General features: G+C 44.0%; 3 protein-coding genes across 3 annotated transcripts; 2 read left to right on the forward strand and 1 right to left on the reverse strand.

The window, feature by feature from the left end:
- Positions 1–1,053: 1,053 nt before the first annotated feature.
- Positions 1,054–3,846, reverse strand: LOC148899772 (uncharacterized). The gene is made up of 2 exons (XM_088995286.1): positions 3,626–3,846; positions 1,054–2,267 (listed from the first exon to the last, which is right to left on the reverse strand). The coding sequence occupies exons 1-2, from the start codon at positions 3,705–3,707 to the stop codon at positions 1,054–1,056; spliced, it is 1,296 nt and encodes a 431-aa protein (XP_088851412.1). The 5' UTR covers positions 3,708–3,846.
- A 504-nt stretch (positions 3,847–4,350) lies between these two features.
- On the forward strand, positions 4,351–17,219 carry LOC148899773 (uncharacterized). Its single transcript, XM_088994146.1, has 6 exons — positions 4,351–5,318; positions 9,739–9,988; positions 10,828–11,610; positions 12,832–12,853; positions 14,484–14,779; positions 16,175–17,219. Exons 2-6 carry the CDS (start codon positions 9,859–9,861, stop codon positions 17,023–17,025), a joined length of 2,082 nt encoding a protein of 693 aa, XP_088850272.1. The 5' UTR covers positions 4,351–5,318; positions 9,739–9,858; the 3' UTR covers positions 17,026–17,219.
- Positions 17,220–18,756: 1,537 nt separating this feature from the next.
- Positions 18,757–21,079, forward strand: LOC148899774 (uncharacterized). The gene is made up of 2 exons (XM_088995316.1): positions 18,757–19,001; positions 19,941–21,079. Exons 1-2 carry the CDS (start codon positions 18,848–18,850, stop codon positions 20,744–20,746), a joined length of 960 nt encoding a protein of 319 aa, XP_088851442.1. The 5' UTR covers positions 18,757–18,847; the 3' UTR covers positions 20,747–21,079.
- Positions 21,080–24,899: the final 3,820 nt, after the last annotated feature.

Below are 24,899 nucleotides of genomic sequence, written 5' to 3' on the forward strand. Positions count from 1 at the left end.
AGCCTCCGAGTCTCTCTTCAACATTTTGAATGGATTTCGACTTACAACCGTTTGGTCGGAAAGGAAGTCGGTCGTAAGTCGGGTGTTACCTGTACAAGGCAAACTACAAGCTTTCGGCCTGTTCGCTGTGCAGCTCCAGCAGGTCCTTGGTACTGAGTTCCCCGCCCGGCTCCTCGCCCACCAGCTCCTCCACGTCTCGCCCGTCCACCTCCAAGCCCAACCGGGCGCCCATGGCCAAGATGTCGCCCACCGCCGCCGCGCCCAATTCCTCCAAGTTGACCTCCGGCGGGCAGAAACGGGGCCAAAGCGTCGCCCAAGCCGCCCGCAAGGCCGGTGGGGGCGTTTCCCTCCAGGCTCGGTCGATCATGCGGATGCAGTGGAAGATGTTGAAGTGGTCCCTCCAGAAGGCGCTCAGCGGCAAATCGGAGCTCTCGGCCACCTCGAGGCACCTGGAGAAAAGCGCCCGGGTGTAGAGGGTCTTAAAATGGGTCACCAGACGCCCCCCCAGAGGCTGCAGGAGACGGGCGGCTTGGGGGGGCAGGAACTGGACCCGGATGAAGTTGCCTTGGGCGCTCAGGCGCTCCTCCAAATCGGGCGGGTGGGCGGCGGCCGTGTTCAGCACCAGAAGGCAGCGGGGGGGCAGGGCGTTCTCCTCCAGGTACGTTTTGACGGCGGGCGCGAAAACCGACTCCGCCCACTCGGCGAAAAGCGCCCGCGTTACCCGCCCGTCGCCGTTGGACCTCCACATGACGGGCAGCTCGGACTTGACCACGTGGTGGCTCTTGAAGGCCCGCGGGTTCTCCGAGTGGTACACCAAAAGCGGCCGCACTTGACAATGACCGCTGGCGTTGGCGCACAGCAAGAGGTTCAGTTTGTCCTTCATGGGCTTGTGACCCGGCCGCGCTTTCTCCTCCTTGGCCAGACGAGTCCGCTTGGGCATTTTCCTCCAGAAGAGCGTCGCTTCGCCGCAGTTGAACACCTGCGCGGGGAGGTAGCCTCGCATTTGCGTCAAGCTTTGGAAGTCGACGGCGAAGGCCTCGGCGGCCGCCCGGTTCAGACTGGCGACGTCCTGGTCGTGCCGGACGCTGCGGATGCCGCTACGCTTGCTGAAGTTGTTGAACCAGCCGCGACTGGCTTGGAAATGTTCGCCGTCGTCGCCGCCGCCGCCCCCGTCAAATCGGCGTGCAGCGCCTTCGCTTTCTGGATGACGCCCAGCGCGGTGACGCCCGCGCCGGCCAGTTCTCGTTCGTTGACCCACAGCAGCAAAAGTTTCTCCACGTATTCCAGAATCTGCGGCCGCTGTTTGCTGAGGACCGTCACCCCTTTGGCCACGTCGGCCATTTTGAGGGCCGCTTTCTTTCTCAGGATGGTGCACACCGTCGATTTGGGTAAGCCGAACTGCGTGACCAGATCGGACACCCGCACGCCGCTTTCGTGCTCGGCGATGATCTCCTTTTTTTGTTCCACCGTCAGGCGAACCAGACGCCGGGGTTGCCGCGGCAACGCGTCACCCGACGCTTCCCGTGCGCCCGGCGAAAGGTCGGACGTCTGAGCCAACGTCTGAACCAACATCTCGGCCGAGGAGTCGAACGAGTGGTCAAACGAGAAGTGGAGCGAGGGGTCGGCCAAAAGCTCCGATTCGGGTGAAGCGACGTGGGGAATCGCCGGCAATACCAACGCGCCGGCTCCTTCCGGATTTGCTTTTTGAACGAAGCCTTTGGCCCAAGCCGAGCCGGCGGCGGGTTGTTCTCCCGCGTGCGTCTTCACGTGATTGGTCAAGGTCTGCTTATAGAGGAAACCTTTGAAGCAAGTGGCGCAACGAAACATTTCTCCGGTGTGCTTTCGGGCGTGTCTGCTCAAATGTTTTTCCTTCAGGAATCTTTGGCCGCAAACGGAACAGCAAAAGCGCCGCCGCTGACGACGACGACCTTTGACCTTCAAAGTCGCCTCCTCTTTTGACCAGTCGGAATCGCTCGTCTCGTCCATGTTGTCGCTGTCCGACAGCGGAGCCAGGTGGCTGTCCGGGGGGGTCGCCGCAGGTGACCTCTGGGGCGAAAGGTCGCGGCATTGCTCGCTCTTGGCGGACGCTCCCGCCGGAGGGAGAAACTTGCTGATGTCCACCTCCGCCATTTCTACTTTAATGTCGGGGGGCTGCCAAGCCCCCGCTTCCTCTCCCTTGTCGCAAAATCGCCGATTCTCTGCCTCCTCTTTAATGGTGGGCGGCCGGAAGGAGAGCTGGTCCTGATGACCCCTCGGGTGACGGACATCTGGGGGACAAAAACAAACTTGTATATGTTATTTCTGCATATATCTTTATCTATTTATTTATATATGTATTTATTCATACAGGTAACATCCGAGTTCAATTCCGACCAAACGGTCGTAAGTCGAAATCCATTCACCATGTTGAATAGACTCGGAGGCTACATGACTGGCAAACTCACCCCCCTCTGGTGCCATCACACAGTCGATTGCTGTGCGAGTGTGTGACATGCTGGTTGGCTGGCCAAAATTGGCGTACGCATTGCCGGCCTGCTAGCCGGGCGTAGAGTTAAAATAATAAAAATAGGGTCTGGAGGTCGTGGTCGTAAGTAAAGGTTGTCGTAAGTCCAGCTGGTCGTAATTCGGATGTTACCTGTATATGTATTTATGTATCTATTTATGTATTTTTAAATGTATTTATTTATTTTAAAGACAATATTTACGCAAATGCAGAGATGAGGACTTTGAGGCTGAGCCTTGATGCTACCTATTAGCTAGCGAGCTTTCTATCTATTTGAGTTACTTCCGGGTTGAGTGAACGCTGGCGCGTGTGGCTGCTGCTGCTCACCCACAGGAAAAAACGTATCATGTGACTGTAAAGTGACATTGAGAGTTTTGAAATAATAAATAAATGAAATGGATTATTATTATTATTATTATTATTATTATTATTATTATTATTATTATTATTATTATTATTATTATTATTTTGGACCTTTGTGTTAGTTGTTGCGTACCTCACATCCTGGGGTGTTGCACGGTTTTTACATACAAGCATACGTTGCTTTTCCAGCGTCTCGGTTCTCGTCCAATTCAGTTTTCAACCAAACATTTCGGTTTTCTTACGCCTCAGTTTACGAGCGAAATTGGGTTGTCAATGAAACTGAGCGCACCTGAATGCACCACTCAACTCCCCGCACTCCTTCCTTTGACGTCACTTCCTGGTGTCACGTCTCATTGTGACTGACGCGTTATCCTCGTATAGCTTTCCATTGTGAATCGACGTTCAATCACGATAACATAAAAAAAAAGCATTGATTGTATTGATAATAATGGGAAGTTTTTCGGTTTTCGACCAAATCGTTTTTAAAACAGGTTTATGGTCGAAAACCGAGGTTTGACTGTCGAGACAGTTCGCAACAGTCTTGTTGCGGTTCTCGTTTGTCAACGGCGTACTCCGTGGACAAAAAAAATTAACAGTTCCACTACAATAAAATGGACGCTTTGGGGTTTTCTGTTCTCTAAAAACTACAACTAAAACTGCACGGACAGGAAACCCAGCTATTGTTGTTATTTTTTGCTAACACGACGATTCCCTTTATTCGTGAATTGCGACGGTAAAAATGAAAAGTCGTGGACACACCTTTGTGGGACATCCGTTCGGGATTTTGGCCAACAGCTTCCATTCGCTTCTGCTGGCGTTCGTTTTCCTCGCGTGACGTCATGACGTCAGAGATGAATCTTTATTTCTGCCGCAAATAACAACAACGTTTCCAAAAATAGATAAATAAAGTCAAATGTGAATATTCTCATCAATCGATTTCAACTAACGATCTTTGAGCTCATTTTCGTCTCGTCTCTTCTTCTCGCTTCTTCGATGGTGCTTTGAGTGACAGATTTAGCCTGACTGCCACCTTGCGGCGGGATTGAAGACAGTCGTCAACATAACATAAAAGTTCGACTCTATGTGCGCTATTTAAAAAAAAGAAATTCAAACGTGTTTTTTGCCTGACTAAATATTATATTAACAATAAAACAAACAAGATACATCTGTATTATTTTCATCCAGTATGTGAGCGTTAACTATCGCTCTCATTACTTTTTCGATAAAATAATGCTTTTATTATACAAATATAAATGGAGCAGCAATTTTTTTCAGCAAAAATAATAATAATTTGGCACATTATAGAATGTATTCTCATTTTATTTGGACTCTGAACTGCATCATTCTTGTTTCTTTTCTGGGCAGTTTTCTTTCTCGGCGTTCACCGCTAGATGGCGGACGCGCCATGACAGATAGCACTGGATGCTTTTCAACCACCACCGAAAGAAGAAAGGCGGAAGTTAGTGTCACCAACCATTTTGACGTCGATATCGTGTTATCGCTTCAATGAAAACATGAAGAAAATTTGTTAAAGTCTTCAATTTAGGAAAAGTATCTTTGAAAAGCTCGCGATCACTATGTGTGTCGTATTACCCAGAATGCACCGCCTGTGACTACATTGGACGACCAGCTTTGCATGCAAAACGTCGAATTTATTATTGCTCATCTTATTAGAAATGTTTTATTGACATTCCTCAGATATGACATTGTTATATTGTCCCTATTGCAGCAATATTTTCAATTCGTTATTTATTTATATTTTATTTATTATTTATATAAAGGACAACATACAACTCCCGACATAGTTGCGCCCATAATTTGTAAAATCACTTCAAATAAGTTCTACTGACCGCATTTTACAAAGATTCCACCGCATATAACTTTTTACTTTTTAAAATTCGCGATGAATATTCATGCAGTCTTGTTTTCGAGTTGATGACGATCCCGGAAGTGACGTGCCTCTAACGTTGTTTATGTTTGCGACTTTGTGGCTTGAGCGAGAAAGCGATACACACAAGTTTTCGAGTGCATTTTTTGCTACTTTGTTTCGTCTGAAAACAGCGCGTGGAGCGCAAAATTAGTAGGGAAACCTCATCAGTAACGTGATGGTGAATCGTTGTGTAGCAGCCATTTGCCGTAAAACGCAAAAAAGATGGTGTAAGTTTACACAAATTCCCAGAGGACAAAGCAGCCATTTGGGCGGAATGGGAAAGAGAAGTCCCAACGAACCAAAGCAGGGTGGAAGGCCACCAAGAATTCATTTATTTGTAGTGCTCATTTTGAAAAAGATTGTTTTGAAATATAGGAATCCATTATGAGAGAGTTTGGACTGAAGGTTGAAGACTGAAAAACCGCTTAAAAGCGGGAGGAATCCTCAGCAACAGACGGAAGAGGCGCGCTGCTCCCAACCAAAAGACCCCGCACAGGGTTTGCCAAACGGGAGAAGTGCAGGGTAAGTGGATTTGATCTAGTCTACTATTCTAAAACGTGCTCATTTACATATATACTCATATACATACATATACAGGTAACATCTGAGTTATGACCGGGTTCCGTTCTGACAAATTAGTCGTAAGCCAAGCGGTCGTAAGTCGAAATCCATTCAAAATGGCCGATGTGACGTTTACACGACAGGATAGTTAATACGATGTCAATCTGTTGTTTTTAAGCAATGTTTTCTATTAAATACTATTAGATAGCAAACTGTTTACACATCATTTATACGTTTTATCGCGTTTAGTGTCATTTTTATCATTTTATATTTCATATTATTGATTTTTATTACTGTATAACTGTACCTGGAAAGTATACAAAACTGTTTACTGTACAGTTCATTTGTAAATTTATGCCGTTGTTTTCGCATGCATGGCGACTTAAAGGTAAAAATTCAGTTGTCATCTGAATGGTTGCCCTGTATGTCAATCAAGTGACGGGACGTTTGATACGCTGACAAATGTTTTTTTTACTGTCACTACTTTTTATCTTCTTCTTCTTTTCCTTTCGGCTTTTCACCTCAGGGGTCGCCACAACGAATCAATGTCCTCCATCTAACACGGTTTTGTGCATCCTCTTCTCTCACGCCAGCTACCTTCATGTCCTCTTTGACGACATCCATAAACCTCCTCTTCTGTCTTCCTCTCAGTCTCCTGCCTGGCAGTTCAAGGCTCAGCATCCTCTCCCGATATAGTCGCTCTCTCTCCTCTGGACATGTCCAAACCATCTCAGTCTGGCCTCTCTGACTTTCTCTCCAAAGCCTCTAATATGATTTGTCCCTCTAATGTACTCATTCCTGATGCTATCCAACCTGGTCACTCCCAAAGAGAACCTCAACATCTTCAGCTCTGCTTCCTTCAGCTCAGCTTCCTGTCTTTTCTTCAGTGGCACTGTCTCCAGTCCAAACATCATGGCTGGTCTCACCACGGTTTTAGACACTTTTCCTTTCATCCTAGCTGAAACCCTTCTATCACACATCACACCTGACATATATATATATAAATATTACATATATAAATATATAATATATATAATAACATATATAAATATTAGCATATTTGACAATAAAGCTGACTTTGACTTTGATTTTTCTCCAGCCGCTCCAGCCTGCCTGCACACGCTTCTTCACCTCTTTTCCACACTCTCCATTGCTTTGGACAGTTGAGCCCAAGTACTTAAAATCTTCCACCTTCTTTATCTCTTCTCCCGGTAGCATCACTCTTGCACTTGCATCCCTCTCATTCACACACATATATTCCGTCTTGCTGCGACTGATCTCCTTTCCAGGGCATATCTCCTCAGCTCTAGTTTCTCCGCCACCTGTTCCCTGTTCTCGCTACAGATCACAATGTCATCTGCAAATATCATGGTCGAAGGAGATTCTTGTCTAATATCGTCTGTCAGCCTGTCCATCACCATAGCAAACAAGAAAGGGCTCAGAGCTGACCCCTGGTGGAGTTCCACCTCTACCTTGAATTCCTCCGTCCCACCGACAGCACACCTCACAACTGTCCTACAGTCATGATACATGTCTTGTACCACTCTAACATACTTTTCCGTCACTCCAGACTTCCTCATGCAATGCCACAGCTCTTCTCTGGGCACCCTGTCATACGCTTTCTCCAGATCTACAAAGACATACTGCTGCTCACAAATGTTCACTTCTGCTCTTAGTCTAGCTTCAACTACTCTTTCCCAGAGTTTCATTGTATGGCTCATCAACTTTATTCCTCTGTAATTAGTACAACTCTGCACATCTCCTTTGTTCTTAAAAATGGGCACGAGTACACTTCGTCTCCATTCTTCAGGCATCTGTTCACCATCTAAGATCTTGTTGAATAACCCAGTCAGGAACACCACCGCCACCTCTCCAAGACACTTCCATACCTCGATTGGTAAATCATCAAGCCCAAGTGCCTTTCCCCCCTTCATCCTCTTCAGTGCCCTCCTCACTTCATCCTTGCTAATGCTTGCTACGTCTTGGTCCACACCCGTCACGTCTTCTACTCTTTGTTCCTTGTCATTTTCCTCATTCATCAATTCTTCAAAGTACTCTTTCCATCTTGCCATCACACTACTGGCTCCTGTTAATACATTGCCATCTCTATCCTTAATTACCCGAATCTGCTGCAGGTCCTTACCATCTTTTTCTCTCTGTCTCGCCAGCCTGCAAAGATCAGTCTCACCTTCCTTACTGTCCAGCCGAGCATACAAGTCATCATTGGCCTCTTGTTTGGCCTTTACCACCTTTACTTTAACCGTGCACTACATCTCCTTGTACTTCTGTCTACTCTCGTCCGTCCTCTCACTGTCCCACTTCTTTCCTAACCTCTTTCTCTGTATACACTCCTGCACCTCCCCATTCCACCACCAAGTCTCCTTATCTACCTTTCTTCCACTCGACACACCAAGAACTTTCCGACCTGTGTCTCTGATTATGTTCGCTGGAGTTTGCCAGTCATCTGGAAGGACCTCTTGCCCACCCAGTGCTTGTCTTCACTCTCTATCGCTTTGTCTAATGGCTTCTAAAAGTCCAAGTGGCAGGGATCCCAGATGTCCGCTATTGAGCGGAATTCTGCTATTTTTTCCCACCCAAGTGATACAGTGATACCTCAGTTTACAAACTTAATTAGTTCCAAGAAAATGTGTGTCAGGCAAAAGGTTCATCTTCCAAACATTTATTTCCCATAAGAGACCATTCAAATGAGAATAATCCGTTACCAGGTCCCCATAAAACATAATTTTCTACTTGATAAGCCTTAAAACTACACAAAATATACCGTATTTTATGTGTAATAAATATCCTATTGGATTGTAGTGTGTCTTCCAAACATTTATTTCCCATGAGAAACCATTCAAATGAGAATAATCAGTTCCCAAGTCCCCATAAAACATAATGTTCTACTTGATAAGCCTTAAAACTACACAAAATATACTTTATTTTCTGTATAACAAATGTGCTATTGGATTGTAATTAAAGAAATAAACTACTGTATAATCAAGTCGTTTAATTTTGATCCATGTGCACCAAATCCAGGAACGCCCCTGACTGAGAAAGCGACACAATGCATTTTGGTTGCTTTGTTTGGTCTGAAAACTTCGTGTTGATCCGTGTTGATGGCGAAATTAGAAGGAAAACACATAAATAACGCGATGGTGAATCCTCGTGTGTTGCACCAAGACAACTATTTGATATTCACTGACGCAAATTCCCAGCAGACAAATCAGCCCATTTCCAAGAGCTTGGGCGCCATCTTTTGCTATTACTGGGACACTTATTATTATTATTATTATTATTATTATTATTATTATTATTATTATTATTATTATTATTATTATTATTATTATACTCGACCGTCATTTTCTTTTGTTTCTTCTTCGGCTTAACACTAGCCTGTGGTGGGGTCTTTTTTGCTGCCATAATAGCAAAAGTACCAAGAAAACTAGTCCGCCAGCCACTGTGTGTTTTTGTTGGTCCGCCAAAAACTAGTTCGTATGCCAAGATTATATTCTCGCAAATTTAATGTTCGTAAGGCGCAAAGTTTTTTTAGCTAAACTGTTCATAAGATGAGGTATCACTGTACTAAACCAACCAACTTGAATGAGACCTGATGGGAGATGACCAAAGTTGGTGAAAACGTCTATAAAAATCATAAGTGGTATTTGTATCATTATGTAGCAAATATTTAATATGCAATCTTGCATTGATAAATTGACGACCCTCATGACCCCGGCTGATCGTTTCATTTTCCTCTACAGTGATACCTTGGCTTAAGAACTTAATTGGTTCCCAGACAGAGTGTGTAAGGCAAAAAGTGTGTATCCCAAACATTCATTTCCCATAGGAAACCATTAAATTGAAAGTAATTCGCTCCCAGATCCCCATAAAACATTATTTTCTAGTAAATAAGACTTAAAACTACACAAAATATACCTTATTTTATGTATAATAAATGTGCTATGTTATTATAATTAAAGAAATAAACTGTACTGTCTAATAAAGTCATTTTATTGACCTTTGTGATGGTCGTTGATGGCTTGATGGAATGGAGTGGCCGCTTTCATCCGCATTAAACACTTGATGAGGAACGTAGCCTTTTTCTTTCACCATCTTGGGGAATGATCCCTTGGAGGTGCTTTCTCTGCGATAATTTTACCTAGTTCCTCATCAATTATGTTCTGTTTAACTGGGTTGATAGCTTTTTGCATCAAGTGTACAGATGGCTTGTGCGGGTTATTTGTGGAGTCTGATGGATGGGGTATTTTAACCTTGCACTCTACACTCTGCTTTTGAACTATCAACGTTGAAACAAGTCCACATTTCACTGTTTTCTATCCAGTTTCTCACTCTCTCTCTGTCGTCTGCCTGTCTCTTTAAGGTTTAACCCCACCCCCCTCACTGCTGCGTTCTTGATCAATCACGTGTGGCGTTAACCAAGACTGGGGGCGGGGAATAGAGGATCAAGAAAAAGTTGGCTGCCATTTTCTTTTTGGCAGACATGTGGCAGAGAAGCGCTCGTCAAGAAGAATCGGCGCCTCTTGGTGTTAAAGAGGAGGCAGACGATCTTCTGGCCTTTGGCATCAAAGAGGAACAAGAGGAGGTTGACGTCACCCACTTGGGTCGTCCGAGTAAGTGCCCGACTGGAACACGTTGCTCCAACGCTTGAAAACAATGGCCGCCGTCTCCACGGCGACGCTGCGCTTACTTGATGCAGGAGGGGCTTACTACAAACTCGGCGTTGTTTTTGACTTGGGTCACGTTTGTAATAATAATAACGATACATTTGATTTCTAAGCGCCTTTCAAAACTCTTAAGGTCACTTTACAGTCACAGGATCAGTTTTTCTGTGGGTGAGCAGTGGCAGCCAACCCGGAAGTAACTCACATAGATAGAAAGCTATCTAGCTAGCTAAGAATTAGCTAATAATCACTCAACCCGGAAGTAACTCAAATAGATAGAAAGCTAGCTAGCTAGCTAAGAGTTAGCTAATAATCACTCAACCCGGAAGTAACTCAAATAGAAATCTAGCTAGCTAGCTAAGAGTTAATAATAATAATAATAATAATAATAAGAATAATAATAATAACAATACATTTGATTTCTAAGCGCCTTTCAAAACTCTCAAGGTCACTTTACAGTCACAGGATAAGTTTTTCTGCGGGTGAGCAGCGGCAGCCACACGCGCCACCGTTCAATCAACCCGGAAGTAACTCAAATAGATAGAAAGCTAGCTAGCTAAGATTTAGCTAATAACCACTCAACCCGGAAGTAGCTCAAATAGATAGAAAGCTAGCTCGTTAGCTAAGAGTTAGTAATAATAATAATAATAATAATACATTTTATTTCTAAGCGCCTTTCAAAACTCTCAAGGTCACTTTACAGTCACAGGATCAGTTTGTCTGGATTAGCAGTGGCAGCCACACGCGCCAGCGTTCACTCAACCCGGAAGTAACACAAACTCCTGCAGGTGTCCGGCAGGAGCAAGTTTGCCGCGACGAGGACCCGCCGCCGGCCGGCGTCAAGGAGGAAGAGGAGGGGGTGCCACTTCCTGTCATGGTGATGAAGACTGAAGATGTCCAAGACAAACCGGGCGAGTGGTCGCAGCTCCTGCAACAAAGTCCAAGCGAAGAACCGCCACCGGACCCCCTGCTGGCTCCGTTGTCGGACAGCGACGAGGTGGAATTCCCGCCGCTGAAAGCTTCCGAGCCAAAAACAGCTCGCCGCAGGAAGCAGCAAAAGTCCCTCGGCGCCAAAAAGAAACACGTCGTCTGCTCCGTCTGCGCTAAAAATGTCCCCAAGGAGAAAATCATCCGACACATGCGAACGCACACGGGAGAGAAACCCTACGGCTGCTCCCTCTGCAGCAAAACCTTCTCGTCCCGGGATTACGTCAGCGCACACATGAGGACGCACACCGGGGAAAAACCCTTCGGCTGCGCCTTCTGCAGCAAGACCTTCTCGCACCGCTCGCATGTCATCACGCACGCCAGGATCCACACCGGCGAGAAACCCTACCGCTGCTCGGCGTGCGGCAAAACCTTTGCGTCCAAGCATTACCTCAACCTGCACATGAGGACGCACACAGGGGAGAAACCCTTTGGCTGCCCGACGTGCCGGCGCGCCTTCTCCCAAAAGGCGCACCTGGCCACCCACATGAGGACGCACACGGGGGAGAAACCCTTTGCTTGCACCGTTTGCGGTAAAAGCTACGCACATAAGAACAGTTTGACCACGCACATGTGGGGACACTGCTGAGTCGGGGGACAAATGGATTCCCCGTGGATTAGAAATGGGACATCTTGTCCTTTTCATCATACTGCAGGCCTTGACTTTGACACATGTCAGGCATTAGCCAGCTAGCTGAATAAAAAGAGAGCTAGCTAGCTTGATAGATGAGCATGGAATTGCACAAGTTTGATCTGTTTTGGCGGGCCAGATTTGGCCCCCGGACCTCAACTTGGACAACTGTGATGTCAGGCATTAGCCAGCCAGCCGAATAAAAAGAGCTAGCTAGCTAGCTTGATAGATGAGCGTTGAATTTCACAAGTTTGATCTGCTTTGGCGAGCCGAATAAAATAATGTGATGGGCCAGATTTGGCCCCTGGGCTTTGATTTGGTCACCTGTGATGTAAGGGATTAGCCAGCTAGCTGAATAGAAAAGGGGCTAGCGAGCTAGCTTGATAGATGAGCATGGAATTGCACAAGTTTGAGCTGCTTTGGCAGGCCAAATTTGGTCCCTGTGCTTTGACTTTGACACCTGTAACCAAGGGCTTTAGCAAGCTAGCTGAATAGAAAGAGAGCTAGCTAGCTAGCTTGATAGACGAGAATGGAATTGCTCAAGTTTGATATGCTTTGTCGGACCGAATAAAATAATGTGGAGGGCCAGATTTGGCCCCCGGGCTTTGACTTGGACACCTGTAATCAATGGGATTAGCCAGCTAACTGAATAAAAAGAGCTAGCTAGCTAGCTTTATAGACAAGCATGGAATTGCACAAGTTTGATCTGCTTTCGCCGGCCAAATAAAATAATCTGGCGGGCCAGATTTGGCCCCTGGACCTCGACTTGGACACCTGTGACATGACGCATCCACAAACTCCGCCTTCTCCTCTCCTATTTTGCATGAATATTAACTGGCGAAATATGTATTTCACCCTGTTTTCCATCCCACTGGGCAAATTGTAAAAGCCCGGTTGTGACATTTGAATGAGATGAGTGGTTTTTCAGAATAAAAAAAGTTGACATCTGCAAGCAGATCCATTTCTTCTCCTCGATCCGCCATTTTGGGTTCACAAAAGTGCGATGAAATCAACACAACCATATAATTGCTTATGCAGCTCACATTTTTTCCCACATAAGATAAGTGTGCTAACTCTGGCCAGTATGCGCTTATCACTATCAGGGGAGTATTTGCAAACTACGATTGGCTAGTGACTAGCAGAATCTTTTTCCCCTGATTTTTTTATGACAAAGGGACAATACCGCAGTTGCTCAGGTACTGACCAATCACGAATCGGCATTTTTCTGAAATTGAGCTCTGAACACTGCGGCGCCATCTTGAAATCAAAACAATGGGAAAAATGGTGATGTCATCTTAAGTCGACAGCAAATGGGAATTTATTATATTGTACTCTTGTTCAACTTTGCTCTGACTGCATGTTCTTTGTAATAATAATAATCCATTTAATTTCTAAGCGCCTTTCAAAACTCTCAAGGTCACTTTGCAGTCACAGGATGTTTTTTTTTTTGTGGGTGAGCAGCGGCAGCCACACGCGCCAGCGTTCACTCAACCCGGAAGTAACTCAAATACATCGAAAGCTAGCGAGATAGCCAGACAGCCATGTAGCTAATAGATAGCTAGCCAGACATCGAATAGCTAGCGAGTTAGATAGCCAGCCAGCTAACAGATAGCTAATAGATAGCTAAAAAGTAATAATAATAATAATAATAATAATAATAATAAATCGTTTTCTGTGTAGCTCTCTTTTGTTTCTATTTATAATTATATTTTATTTATTGCATTCTATTTGCGATTCGGCCCGGTAGTCGAGTTGTTAGCACACCGGCTTCACAGTGCAGAGGTCGCCGGTTCGCGTCCCGGTTCGGCCTCCCTGTGTGGACTTTGCATGATCTCCCCGGACCCGTGTGGGTTTTCTCCGGGTCCTCCGGTTTCCTCCCACACTCCAAAAACATGCATGGCAGGCAGATTGACCACTCCAAATTGTCCCTAGGTGTGAGTGTGAGAGTGACTGTTGTATGTCTTTGTGTGCCCTGCGATTGGCTGGCAACCAATTCGGGGTGTCCCCCGCCTCGTGCCCGAAGACAGCTGAGATAGGCTCCAGCAACCCCCGTGACCCTAATGAGGAATAAGCGGTACGGAAAATGAGATGAGAGATTACTATTATGATGATGATGATGATGATTATTATTATTATTATTATTATTATTATTAATATGTATTATTATTTTATAATGTATTTATTATTGTTGTAATTTGTAGCGAACGCTTCAAAATGAAAGACTTTTGTCCCCTAAGGCTTCCCGTAGTTCTCCAAGCTTGTGTTGTACGCATCCGCAGTGTGACTTTTTTGAGGCGGTATGAACAGACGTTTCACCACTGACTGTTTTGAGTTTAACACCACAAATGTTGTATTCGTACAACGGCCGCAAAAATGCCATCGGCGTGGCGAAACGTTAATCTAATGTTTAATTTGGAGCGAACGCGTCAAATTTTAATTGAATTTTGTCCCCTATGGCGTCCAGTCGTTCTCCAAGACAACAGCTTGTGTTGTACGCATGCGCAGTGTGACTTAGAGTTTTTAAGGCGATGTCTTCACCGATGCATCCATTACTTATTATTTTCATTTAATACCTATAAACGTTGTATTCGCAGAACATCGAGAATGCCGCAAAAATTAACCAGCGTGGTGAGACGTTAATCTACAATCAATTTAAAGCGAAGGTTTCAATCTATTGAACGAGTTTTGTCCTCTGAGACGTCCCGTAGGTCTCCAAGAGAACAACTTGTTTTGTACGCATGCGCAGTGTGACTTTTGGAGCTTTATTTTAAATGGGCTTGAACAGATGTTTCACCGATGTATCTATCACCGAGTCTTTTGAATTTAATGGAACAAGTGCAACATTCGTAGAACGTCGAAAAGGCCGCAAAAATGCAAGTGGCGTAGCGAAACGTCCTCACGTCATCGGTCAAGCGACGGTAGCCATTTGATTACAAGGCGACCAAAAAATCAAAAAACGCGACGCTTCCGTTTCCTGTTGAGCAAGCGCTTTGATGACAACAACTCGAAAATGTGGAAAGAGTTTGACGGTGAAAGCGTTTGCGTCACAAGTGAAGAAAGCGAAGGAAAACAAACACACCCAGAAGCGCTTTCCAACACTCCAATTGTACTGCACTTCGAAGGTAAACACGCCTTCTACTTCGATTTTTCTCACATTTGGCGTTTTTTAATCGACTGGTAGAAATATGAACGTTTCACTACTGGCGGTGTTCATATTTGAGGTTGTACTGTGCAAAGGCGCACGCTATACAATTAGCTAGCTAGCTTAAATGGCGCTTAATGCGCCTGATCGCCCAATCGCTTTCTCTTGGCACTTGGTTGTCAGGAAGAAAGCTTGGCCAAAACAAAACAAATACAGGGATGACTCAGCTCACGATCTTAATTGGTTCCCAGAAAGCGTGTGTAAGGCGAAAAGTTCGTCTTCCAAACATTTATTTCCCATAAGAAACCATTAAAATGAGAATAATCAGTTCCCAGGTCCCCATAAAACATCGTTTTCTACTAAATAAGCATTAAAACGACACAAAATAGACCTTATTTGTATATAATAAATGTGCTATTGTATGGTAATGAAAGAAATAAACTGTACTGTATCAGAATCAGAAAACCTTTATTCGTCCCACAATGGGGAAATTTGCAGTCCACAGCAGCAAACAAAAAAGGGGGTGGGGTGGGGGAGGGGGTGATAGGCCAGAAAAACAAGATATTCTAAGCATAGTAAAATAAAAGGCAGACTGAGATGTATACTGTAAATGTGCAAAAGCGTTTCATAAAAAAACTACATAGTGCAAGTATATCCAGAAAGGTATATTGATATATGTAGCTGTATCGCATCAACCCATATTTACAGTACAACAGTGCAGTTTTTGTAAGTGGTTTTATTGACCTTTGTGATGGTCTTTGATGTAGTTGCCTCTTAATGATATCCGAGTGAAGTCGCCGTGCTTTCTCGGCGATAATACCCTCACTCACACTGTCCCCTGCTAGCTGCTTTTTCGTTAATCCAAATCAACAGAAGTTTTTCAACCTCTTCTATTGCCTGACACCATTGCTTAGACAACACGGAAACACCCTTAGCCACACGTAGCAATGGTCGACTTAGCGTACTGGGACGCTAAGTCACACAAATGGACCGTCATTTTCTGTTGTGTCCTCTTCAGTTTAACACTAGCCTGTGGTGGGCTCTTTTTCGCTCCCATAATTGCAAATGTACTCCATTCGATAAAAAACTACATCTGCACTGAGTGCACTGAAAGAAATTGGGTGTGGAAAACTAGTCCGCCAGCCACCGTGGCGCTGTGTGGTTTAGTTTGTCCGCCGAAAACTAGTTTGTCAGCCAAGATTATATGCTCGCGTGAGGCGAAAAGTTTGTGAGCTACGGTGTTCCACAGGGTTCTCTTTCGGGGCATCTGGTATTGACGCTGTATGGTCCTCCACTTTTGATACTATTCTACTTCGATACTTTAGAGTTATTTATAATATTATTTTTTGAACCGGACTTGCCTGGTGTGCCGCAGATGCCCAGCAGCCGATTGCTTGTCCGGTCAAAGTGGAAGTAGAGGATCCACAGCCGCCCCACGTCAAGGATGGCGAGGCCCGGCCAGCCGACGTCAAACAGGAACACGATGAGCTCCCGCTGACCGTGGTTGTGAAGGGCGACGACGATGAAGACCAACCTTCCGAGTCGCCGCCGCTCGGTCGCCGCAGCTCGGATGACGATCAGCTGTCTGACGGAGGGGCGGGCAAAGGCCGATTCGGCTGCTCCATCTGCGGCAAAACCTACGCGTACAAGTGCAGCCTGACGCGCCACGAGCAGACGCACAGCGGAGAAAAACCCTTTGCCTGCTCAATCTGCGGCGCCAAATTCGTCCGCAAGGTGGCGCTGATCGCTCACGCCGCCGCCCACGCCGGCAAGAAGCTGTTCGCCTGCGCCGTGTGCGGCAAAAGCTACTCTTACCGGAGCAGCTTGAACGCGCACGCGCAGTCGCACAACACAGAGAAACCCTTCCGCTGCTCGCTGTGCGGCCAAGGCTTTGTGCAGAAAGTGGCTCTGATTGCGCACGTGGCCACGCACACCGGAGAGAAGTCCTTCTCTTGCTCGGCGTGCGGGAAAAGCTTTTCGTACAAGAGCAACCTGAACATCCACCTGCGCACGCACCGAGAGGAGAAGTCCTTGCGCTGTTCCGTTTGCGACAAGAGATTCTACCTCAAGTCCATCCTGGTGTTGCACATGAGGACGCACAGTGGTGAGAAACCTTTTGGCTGCTCCGTTTGTGGCCAAAGGTTCACGCGGAAGGTCAACATGATGAAACACAAGAGATCCCACGCCGGACCCAAAGACGCTCCAGATGGTTTCGCTTACAACTAAACGTTGCTTTTAAATCGACTGGGGTGCCCGTTTATTTTCCATGTCTATTAAAGTTCACATATGTGCCATGCTCAGCGGTTTGGCGTTTCGTCACGCGTAGTGGTGATGCTTTTTTTCTGTTGCCCTTTCGGATTTGACTGTTTCATATTATATATTTGGTAATTGAAAATATGACGTATAGTGCCATTCCCAAATTTGTTGTTGTTGTTGTTTTTTTTTTCGTCATGCTTGGGTGCCAATACAGCGCTGGCCATGGCTACTGGAAAGGTTTTTTTTATTTTCAACAAGAGGGCAGCATTTGCCTTTTTTATTATAATAATAATCCGTTTGATTTCTAAGCGTTTTTCAAAACTCAAAGTCACTTTACAGTGACAGGATCAGTTTTTCTGTGGGTGAGCAGGGGCAGCCACGCGCGCCACCGTTCACTCAACCCGGAGTAACTCAAAAAGATAGAAAGCTAGCTAATAGAATGCTAGATAGCTAATAACTAGCTAACTATTCACTGCCATTAATTGAAAATATGACGCAGAGCGCCATTCCCGAATTTTTCTTTTTTTTTTTTCCTTATGCTTGGGTGCCAATAAAGCGCTGGCCATGGCCACTGGAAAGGTTTTTTTTATTTTCCACAAGAGGGCAGCATTTGCCTTTTTTATAATAGAAATCAAACTGATTATTATTATTAAGTGTCTTTCAAAACTCTCAAGGTCACTTTACAGTCACAGGATAGGTTTTCCTGTGGGTGAGCAGCAGCAGCCACACGCGCCAGCGTTCACTCAACCAGGAACAACTCAAAAAGATAGAAAGCTAGCTAGCTAGCTAATAACTAACCAGATAGCTAATATGTTTCCTGACTCAAATAGCTAGCTAGCTAATAGAATGCAAGCTAGCTAATAGCTGACTAGATAGCTAATATGTTTCCTGACTCAAATAGCTAGCTAGCTAGCTAGATAGCTTGCTAGCGAGATAGCTAATATGTTTACTGACTTGAACATTGCATCGGTAAATCAACTTTGTCAATTGACACACACACACACACACACACATATATATATATATATATATATATATATATATATATATATATATATATATATATATATATATATATATATATATATATATATATATAGGAGTGACCAGGTTGGATAGGATCAGGAATGAGTACATTAGAGGGACAACTCATATTAGAGGCTTTGGAGAGAAAGTCAGAGAGGCCAGACTGAGATGGTTTGGACATGTCCAGAGGAGAGAGAGTGACTATATCGTGAATATACTATATAATATATATATTATTATTATTTTTTGATTTTTATAATTTTTTTAATTATTTTATTTTTATTTTTTATTTTTCTATTTTTTATTTTTATTTGTATTTTTATTATTTTTATTATTTTTTTATTATTATTTAATGATAGCATTTCTCAAGTTACTCTCGTCATAAGTTATTTCCTTGTCCAACTGCCCCCTCTAGTGGACGTATAGTAATATCACACCACACCCGCAGCTGTAGCACTGCCGAAAGGCCTCAGAGTGACATGCACGGCCCGCCGCTGCTCTACACGAACCTTCAAAATTAATATTTTACGTTTCATATTGTTCATCTTTTCAATTACACGCGACAAAAACTGTACTTCGGCTTCCGGAGCGAGTTTTGATAAATATCGCCAATAGACGCCGCGCGATCCACGGCGCACACATACGAGGCATTGTAAAACTACAACCGACGAAGAAGTCAGTGGGAGGCGGAAGTTTGTCTTTCCCCCTGAAACGGAACCAAAATAAGCGAAAGAAAATCGAACGAAAGGGGGGGAAAAGCATCAAAATGTTGAAAGGTTTGGTAAGGGAGCGTCAAGTGGCGGCCGCTGATGAAATAATCACGCGTGGGGAGGCTATTTGTCGAAAAAGAGAAGAGATCGAGCGACAACGACGAGAACTGGAGGCTGTTAGCAAGACACGCGTTGTGCTTTCCGTTGACGGTATGTTGTCGAAAATTCAAGCTAACCATGAAAATTGAACCACCGCATTCTAAATAAACTCCGATTGTACAATGTCGCCCAAAAGCAAACATTAAAGGACAACCGACAGCATTTTTTTTTGTTTCCTCACTGACACCAGAAAAAAACGTTTGATAGCATCTAAAATAGGCAAAACACGCATGCTGATATTTTTAGTCAAATGAAAAACACCAATAAAAATGACTTCAAGTGTCCCAAAACTGCCAGAAAATGAGCTTGGAACGGGTGAGATTCAGAAAGTCTCGCCCCCTTGTTCGTGACGTCACGACATGATGCTCATTCCCAAACTGCTTTGCTCCAGAATCAAAACAATGGCTTCACAGAGTTCAGATTGGGAGAAGACGCTTTCTTGGTACTCATCCACTTATGAATATGATTCAAATAGTTCTGAAGAGGAAAGCATAAATGTTTGCCATCGATTAAAGAAGTCCTTCCGTATCAATTCGAGCCGTCAAGGACAGCGTGTAGTGTCCCAGAAAGTGACAAGGATGGCGCCCAAGCTCCGTTGGAAATGGGCTAATTTGTCAACTAGTATCAAATAGTAGTCTTGGTGCAACACACAACAATTCACCACCGCGTTATTTATGTGTTTTCCTTCTAATTTCGTCATCAACACGAAGTTTTCAGACCAAACAATGTACTCAAAATGTATTGTGTGTCGCTTTCTGGGTCAGGGGCGTTCCAGACGTACGGACTCATCACCAACTCAAAAACAAGACTTCCGGAATATTCAGCGCGAGTCTTCAAACGTAAAATATAGCTCTATGCGGTGGAATCTTTGTAAAATACGCTCAGTAGAAGTCATTTGAAGCCATTTTACAAATTATGGACACAACTTGTCCGGAGGTGTCGGTTGTCCTTTAAAATACACTTTGTGATTGTATTGTTTGTGACATGCAGATGTCCATCAGCTGATGGATGACCAAGAACTTGAAGGCGTCAGCTCCCATTTGGAAGCGGAGGGTCGGCCATCTTCTCATGTTAAAGACGAGGAGGAAGAGGAGGAGGCACGAGCTGCCATTGTTGTCAAAAACAAAAAAGACAAACCACCTGACAAGTCTCCGTTTCGTCATTGCGATTCAGGTGGCGGTCCAGCGCCACCTGGATCGCCGCCACCACTTGGTGACACCAGAGAAGAAGTTTGTAGGAGCACCGCAGACTGCCCAGACAACGGCAAACCAAAGAGGCATTTGACCTGCTCGGTTTGTGGGCAACGTTACCGGACGCGGCGGGACTTGGACGCGCACGTGAGCGCGCACGTGTTGATTTGCCACGTTTGCGGGAAAAGCGTCACCAAGAAAGCCAACATGGTGACCCACATGAGGACTCACACGGGCGAAAGACCCTTCAGCTGCTCCTTTTGCGCCAAGACCTTCTCGCAAAAGCCCACCATGGTGACCCACATGAGGGTGCACACCGGTGAGAAACCTTTCGCCTGCTCCGTCTGCGGGAAAGGATTCTCCCACAAAAGCAATTTGAACGTGCACATGCAGTCGCACAGCGGAGAAAAACCCTACAGCTGCTCCGTTTGCCGCCGAGGATTTGTCCACAAGGTGACTTGGATGGCGCACAAGGCAACCCACACCGGAGAGAAATTGTTCCCGTGCTCACTTTGCGGCAAAGGTTTTGCCTACAAGAGTAACTTGAACTCGCACGTATGCAGACACGGGGTCAAAGGTCGTGGCACTGATGAGGAATTTACCTGATCACAGGTCATTTCTTGGATTGGATGTACCTTTATTGGTCTGGCAGTGGAGAAAATTGACATTTCACAGCAGCAAAGTTCTGAAAGGAAAGAAAGAAGTAGAAAAACAAAATACAGGAGCTGTTGAAAAGGCAGCCACTCTCGCGGCGCCATCTTTAAGTCAAAAGGAAAAAAAATGAAATACAGGGATACCTTGGCTCACAAGCTCAATTGGTTCCCAGACAGAGTGTGTGCGGCGAAAAGAGTGTCTTCCAAAAATGTATTTCCCATAGGAAACCATTAAAATGAGAATAATCCGTTCCCAGGTACCCATAAAATATAATTTTCTAATTTTCTAAGCCTTTTAAACTGCACAAAATATACCTTATTTTATGTATAATAAATATCCTCTGGTATTATAATGAAAGAGATAAAGTGTACTACATAATAAAGTGGTTTTATTGCCCTTTGTGATGGTCGTTGATGGCTTGATGGAATGGAGTGGCCGCTTTCATCAGCATGAAACACTTGATGAGGAACGTAGCCTTCTTTCACCATCTTGACGAATGATGCCTTGTAGGTGCTTTCTCTGCCATCATTTTACCTTGTTCCTCATCAATTGTGTTCTGTTTAGCTGGGTTGATCGCTTTTTGCATCAAGTGTACAGATGGCTTGCGCGGGCTGTTTGTGGAGCCTGATTGATGGGATATTTTAACCTTGCAGTCTACATTCTGCCTTTGAACTATCAAAGTTGAAACCAGTCCAAATGTCACTGTTTTCTCTCCATTTTCTCACTCTCTCTCTGTTGTCTGCCTGTCTCTTTAATGTTTCAACCACCTCACCTCACTGCTGCGTTCTTGACCAATCACGTGGCTTTACCGAAGACTGGGGGCGGGGAATAGAGGACCAAAACTGCCATTTTGTTGTGAGAATGGGCTCGTTCGCGAACGACACATCACTCATTGAGGAAGCTCCGTGTGTGAAAAAAGTTTGTATGCCAAGGTAAAAATGTCATAAATGTAACGTTCGTAAACCGAAAAGTTCGTAAGCCAAGGGGTTCGTAAATCGAGGTATCACTGCAACAAATAACATGACAACACAAAGACAGATGTTTCAGCACTTGCCGTACCCTCTTTGTGACATGAAGCTTCTAAATGAAAGAGGAGAGGATCAGCAGTGAATCAGGGATGATTTATGTTGTTCCAAAAAATGTAGATGGTCAAAAAGTAGAAAATATGTCCATTTTTTATGAATAAAATACACGTTTTGGTATAAGAATGTTCTATTTAATTAATTTAATTATAGATAGCCAGATAGCTCGCTAACTAATAGGTAGCTAATAATAACAAATAAATAAATAGCGTATAATAATAATCAATTTCATTTCTCAGCGCCTTTGAAAACTCTCAAGGTCACTTTACAGTAACAGGATATGTTTTTTTTCTGTGGGTGAGCAGCGGCAGCCACACGCGCCAGCGTTCACTCAACCCGTAATGACTCAAATAGATAGAGCTAGCTACCCAGCTAATATCTAGCTAATAGATAGCTATCTAGCTTTCTATCTATTTGAGCTATTCAGCTAGCTAATATTTGAGCTATCCGGCTAGCTAATAATTAGCTTGCTATCGTGATAATAGCTAGCTAGCTTGATATTCAGCTAGACAGCAAATAGCTAGGTAGCTAGCTCGATAGCCAGATAGCTAGCTAGATAAAAAGAAGTGGTGTGTCCCTTCCAGTGCCAGGGTTTTTGTCATGGTCAATCAAATTCCAGGACCCACAGAATATTGACTTTTAGGACGACATAAAAATTCAATACAAATAATTAATTCCTAAATGATATGATTCTGGAGTTATATGAGCTTGAAATGAGGGTGGCTGTACCAAATACAATACAATACATACATTTTCATTGATTTTATAGCACTTTAACAACTGCTGAAGCTGGAACAAAGATCTTACATGGAATAAGGGAAATGCCAGAGGCCATGGCCAGCGCTTTATCTGCACCCAAATACAAAAACTAACATTCAGGTTTGGCGCTCTTGCTATCTATTTGCTATCTATTAGCTATCTCGATGTCTAGCAAGCTAGAGTATCTAATTCATCCTGTGACTGTAAAGTGAACTTGAGAGTTTTGAAACACGCTTCTAAATGAAATGTATTATTTTAATTTAATTTAATGAAATGTATTATTTTTTATTATTATCAGATATTAGCTAGCTACCTTTCTATCTATTTGAGTCACTTCCAGGTTGTGTGAACGCTAGCGCGTGTGGCTCCCGCTGCCCACCCACTGCAAAATTTATCCTGTGAGTGTAAAGTAACCTTGAGAGTTTTGAAAGACGCTTATTATTATTATTGTAAGATCAGAGCATTGACATCAAATGCTGAGTAATTTTACTTTATTTGAATGTTACTGTGCCAATGATCATTTTATATTTGAGTTCGTGGTGTTACACTTCCGCCATTTTCAATTCCCAAATAAATTCATGAATGAGTTCATATAAATATGTATATCTATTTTTTTGTTTAAAAGATGCACTTTTTTCACCCAACAACAAAGGTTTTGACGCAACTCACAAACTAACTTTATGTTTTAATTTACATTCCGGGTTTTGACTTTGACACATATAATCTGAATTATGGCCGCTCCCTCTTCAACCGTCGTCAATACCGTCTCAAGATGGCGGCCGTGTTAAAACGTCATCCCCGCGCGACGATTGTGGAACCACCACAGAAGAAGAAGAAAGAGAAGCTATCGAAATTCAAATTGACGACGAGGTCTTCATCAATCGTTAAAATGTTGAAAGATTTGGTGAGGGAGCGACTGATGGCGGCCGCCGACGACATTTTCGTCCTGTTCCAAAGTACGATGGCGTCGTACGAGGAGCAACTTCGTCGAGCGAGAGAAGAAAGCGAGCGGCAACGGCAGCAACTGGAGGCTTTTTCCAAGACGCAACCGGCGCTGCACATCCGAGGTGAGTTCAAATACTCCCGCCTTGTTGTTGGCGATTTAATAATAATAATAATAATAATAATAATAATAATAATCCATTTCATTTGTAAGCGCCTTTCAAAACTCTCAAGGTCACTTTACAGTCACAGGATAAGTTTTTTTTCTGTGGGTGAGCAGCTGTAGCCACTCGCGCCACCGTTCACTCAACCCGGAAGTAAATAGATTGAAAGCTATTTTTAATTTTCGAAATATGGGGGGATTTTCTGCCAGTTAAAACAATGAAAATATGTGACCGAGTTCTTTATTACAGTTTAAAAGATCATAACTTTCTTAATTTTTGGCATATGTTAACGAGTAAGATACCATTGGAAAGCTTTTGAAATTCAAAACAAGAATGTTAAACACAAGAAAGGTTAAAAATATAAATGAGCAAACATCAACGATTGAATGCAGGGAGATTTTCGTCAGAAATCCAAAATGGCTATCACTGAATACTAGCAAAGAAAATTGCCAGCTTTAGAAATATATATGCTAATGCTTCTTTTTGCTTGAAACTTGGTAGTTTGTAGGAGAAAATATATATGCTACCACAAAACTAACAAAATGGCAGCCGACTGTTTTTGTCCTGTATTCCCCGCCCCCAGTCTTCGGTTAAAGCCACGTGATTGGTCAAGAAGGCAGCAGTGAAGGGGGGTGGGGTTAAACGTTAAAGAGACAGGCAGACAACAGAGAGAGTGAGAAAATGGATGGAAAACAGTGAAATTTGGACTCGTTTCAACTTCGTACAGGGATTCATGGTGTCATTCGTCATGGCAGACAGTGAGAGAGTTTCAACTTTGATGCACTGAGACTGCAAGGTTAAAATATCCCATCAATCAGGCTCCACAAACAACCCGCACAGGCCATCTGTACACTTGATGCAAAAAGCTATCAACCCAGCTAAACAGAATACAATTGATGAGGAACTAGATACAATTATGGCAGAGAAAGAACCTACAAGGGATCCTTCTTCAAGATGGTGAAAGAAGAAGGTTACGTTCCTCATCAGGTGTTTAATGCTGATGAAAGCGGCCACTCCATTCCATCAAGCCATCAACGACCATCACAAAGGTCAATAAAACCACTTTATTATATAGTACACTTTATTTCTTTTATTATAATACCATAGCGCATTTATTATACATAAAATAAGGTAGATTTTGTGTAGTTTTACAGCTTA

Source organism: Hippocampus bargibanti, linkage group LG04, assembly GCF_051943395.1.
Source record: "Hippocampus bargibanti isolate YZ-2025 linkage group LG04, ASM5194339v1, whole genome shotgun sequence".
Classification (NCBI taxonomy): domain Eukaryota; kingdom Metazoa; phylum Chordata; class Actinopteri; order Syngnathiformes; family Syngnathidae; genus Hippocampus; species Hippocampus bargibanti.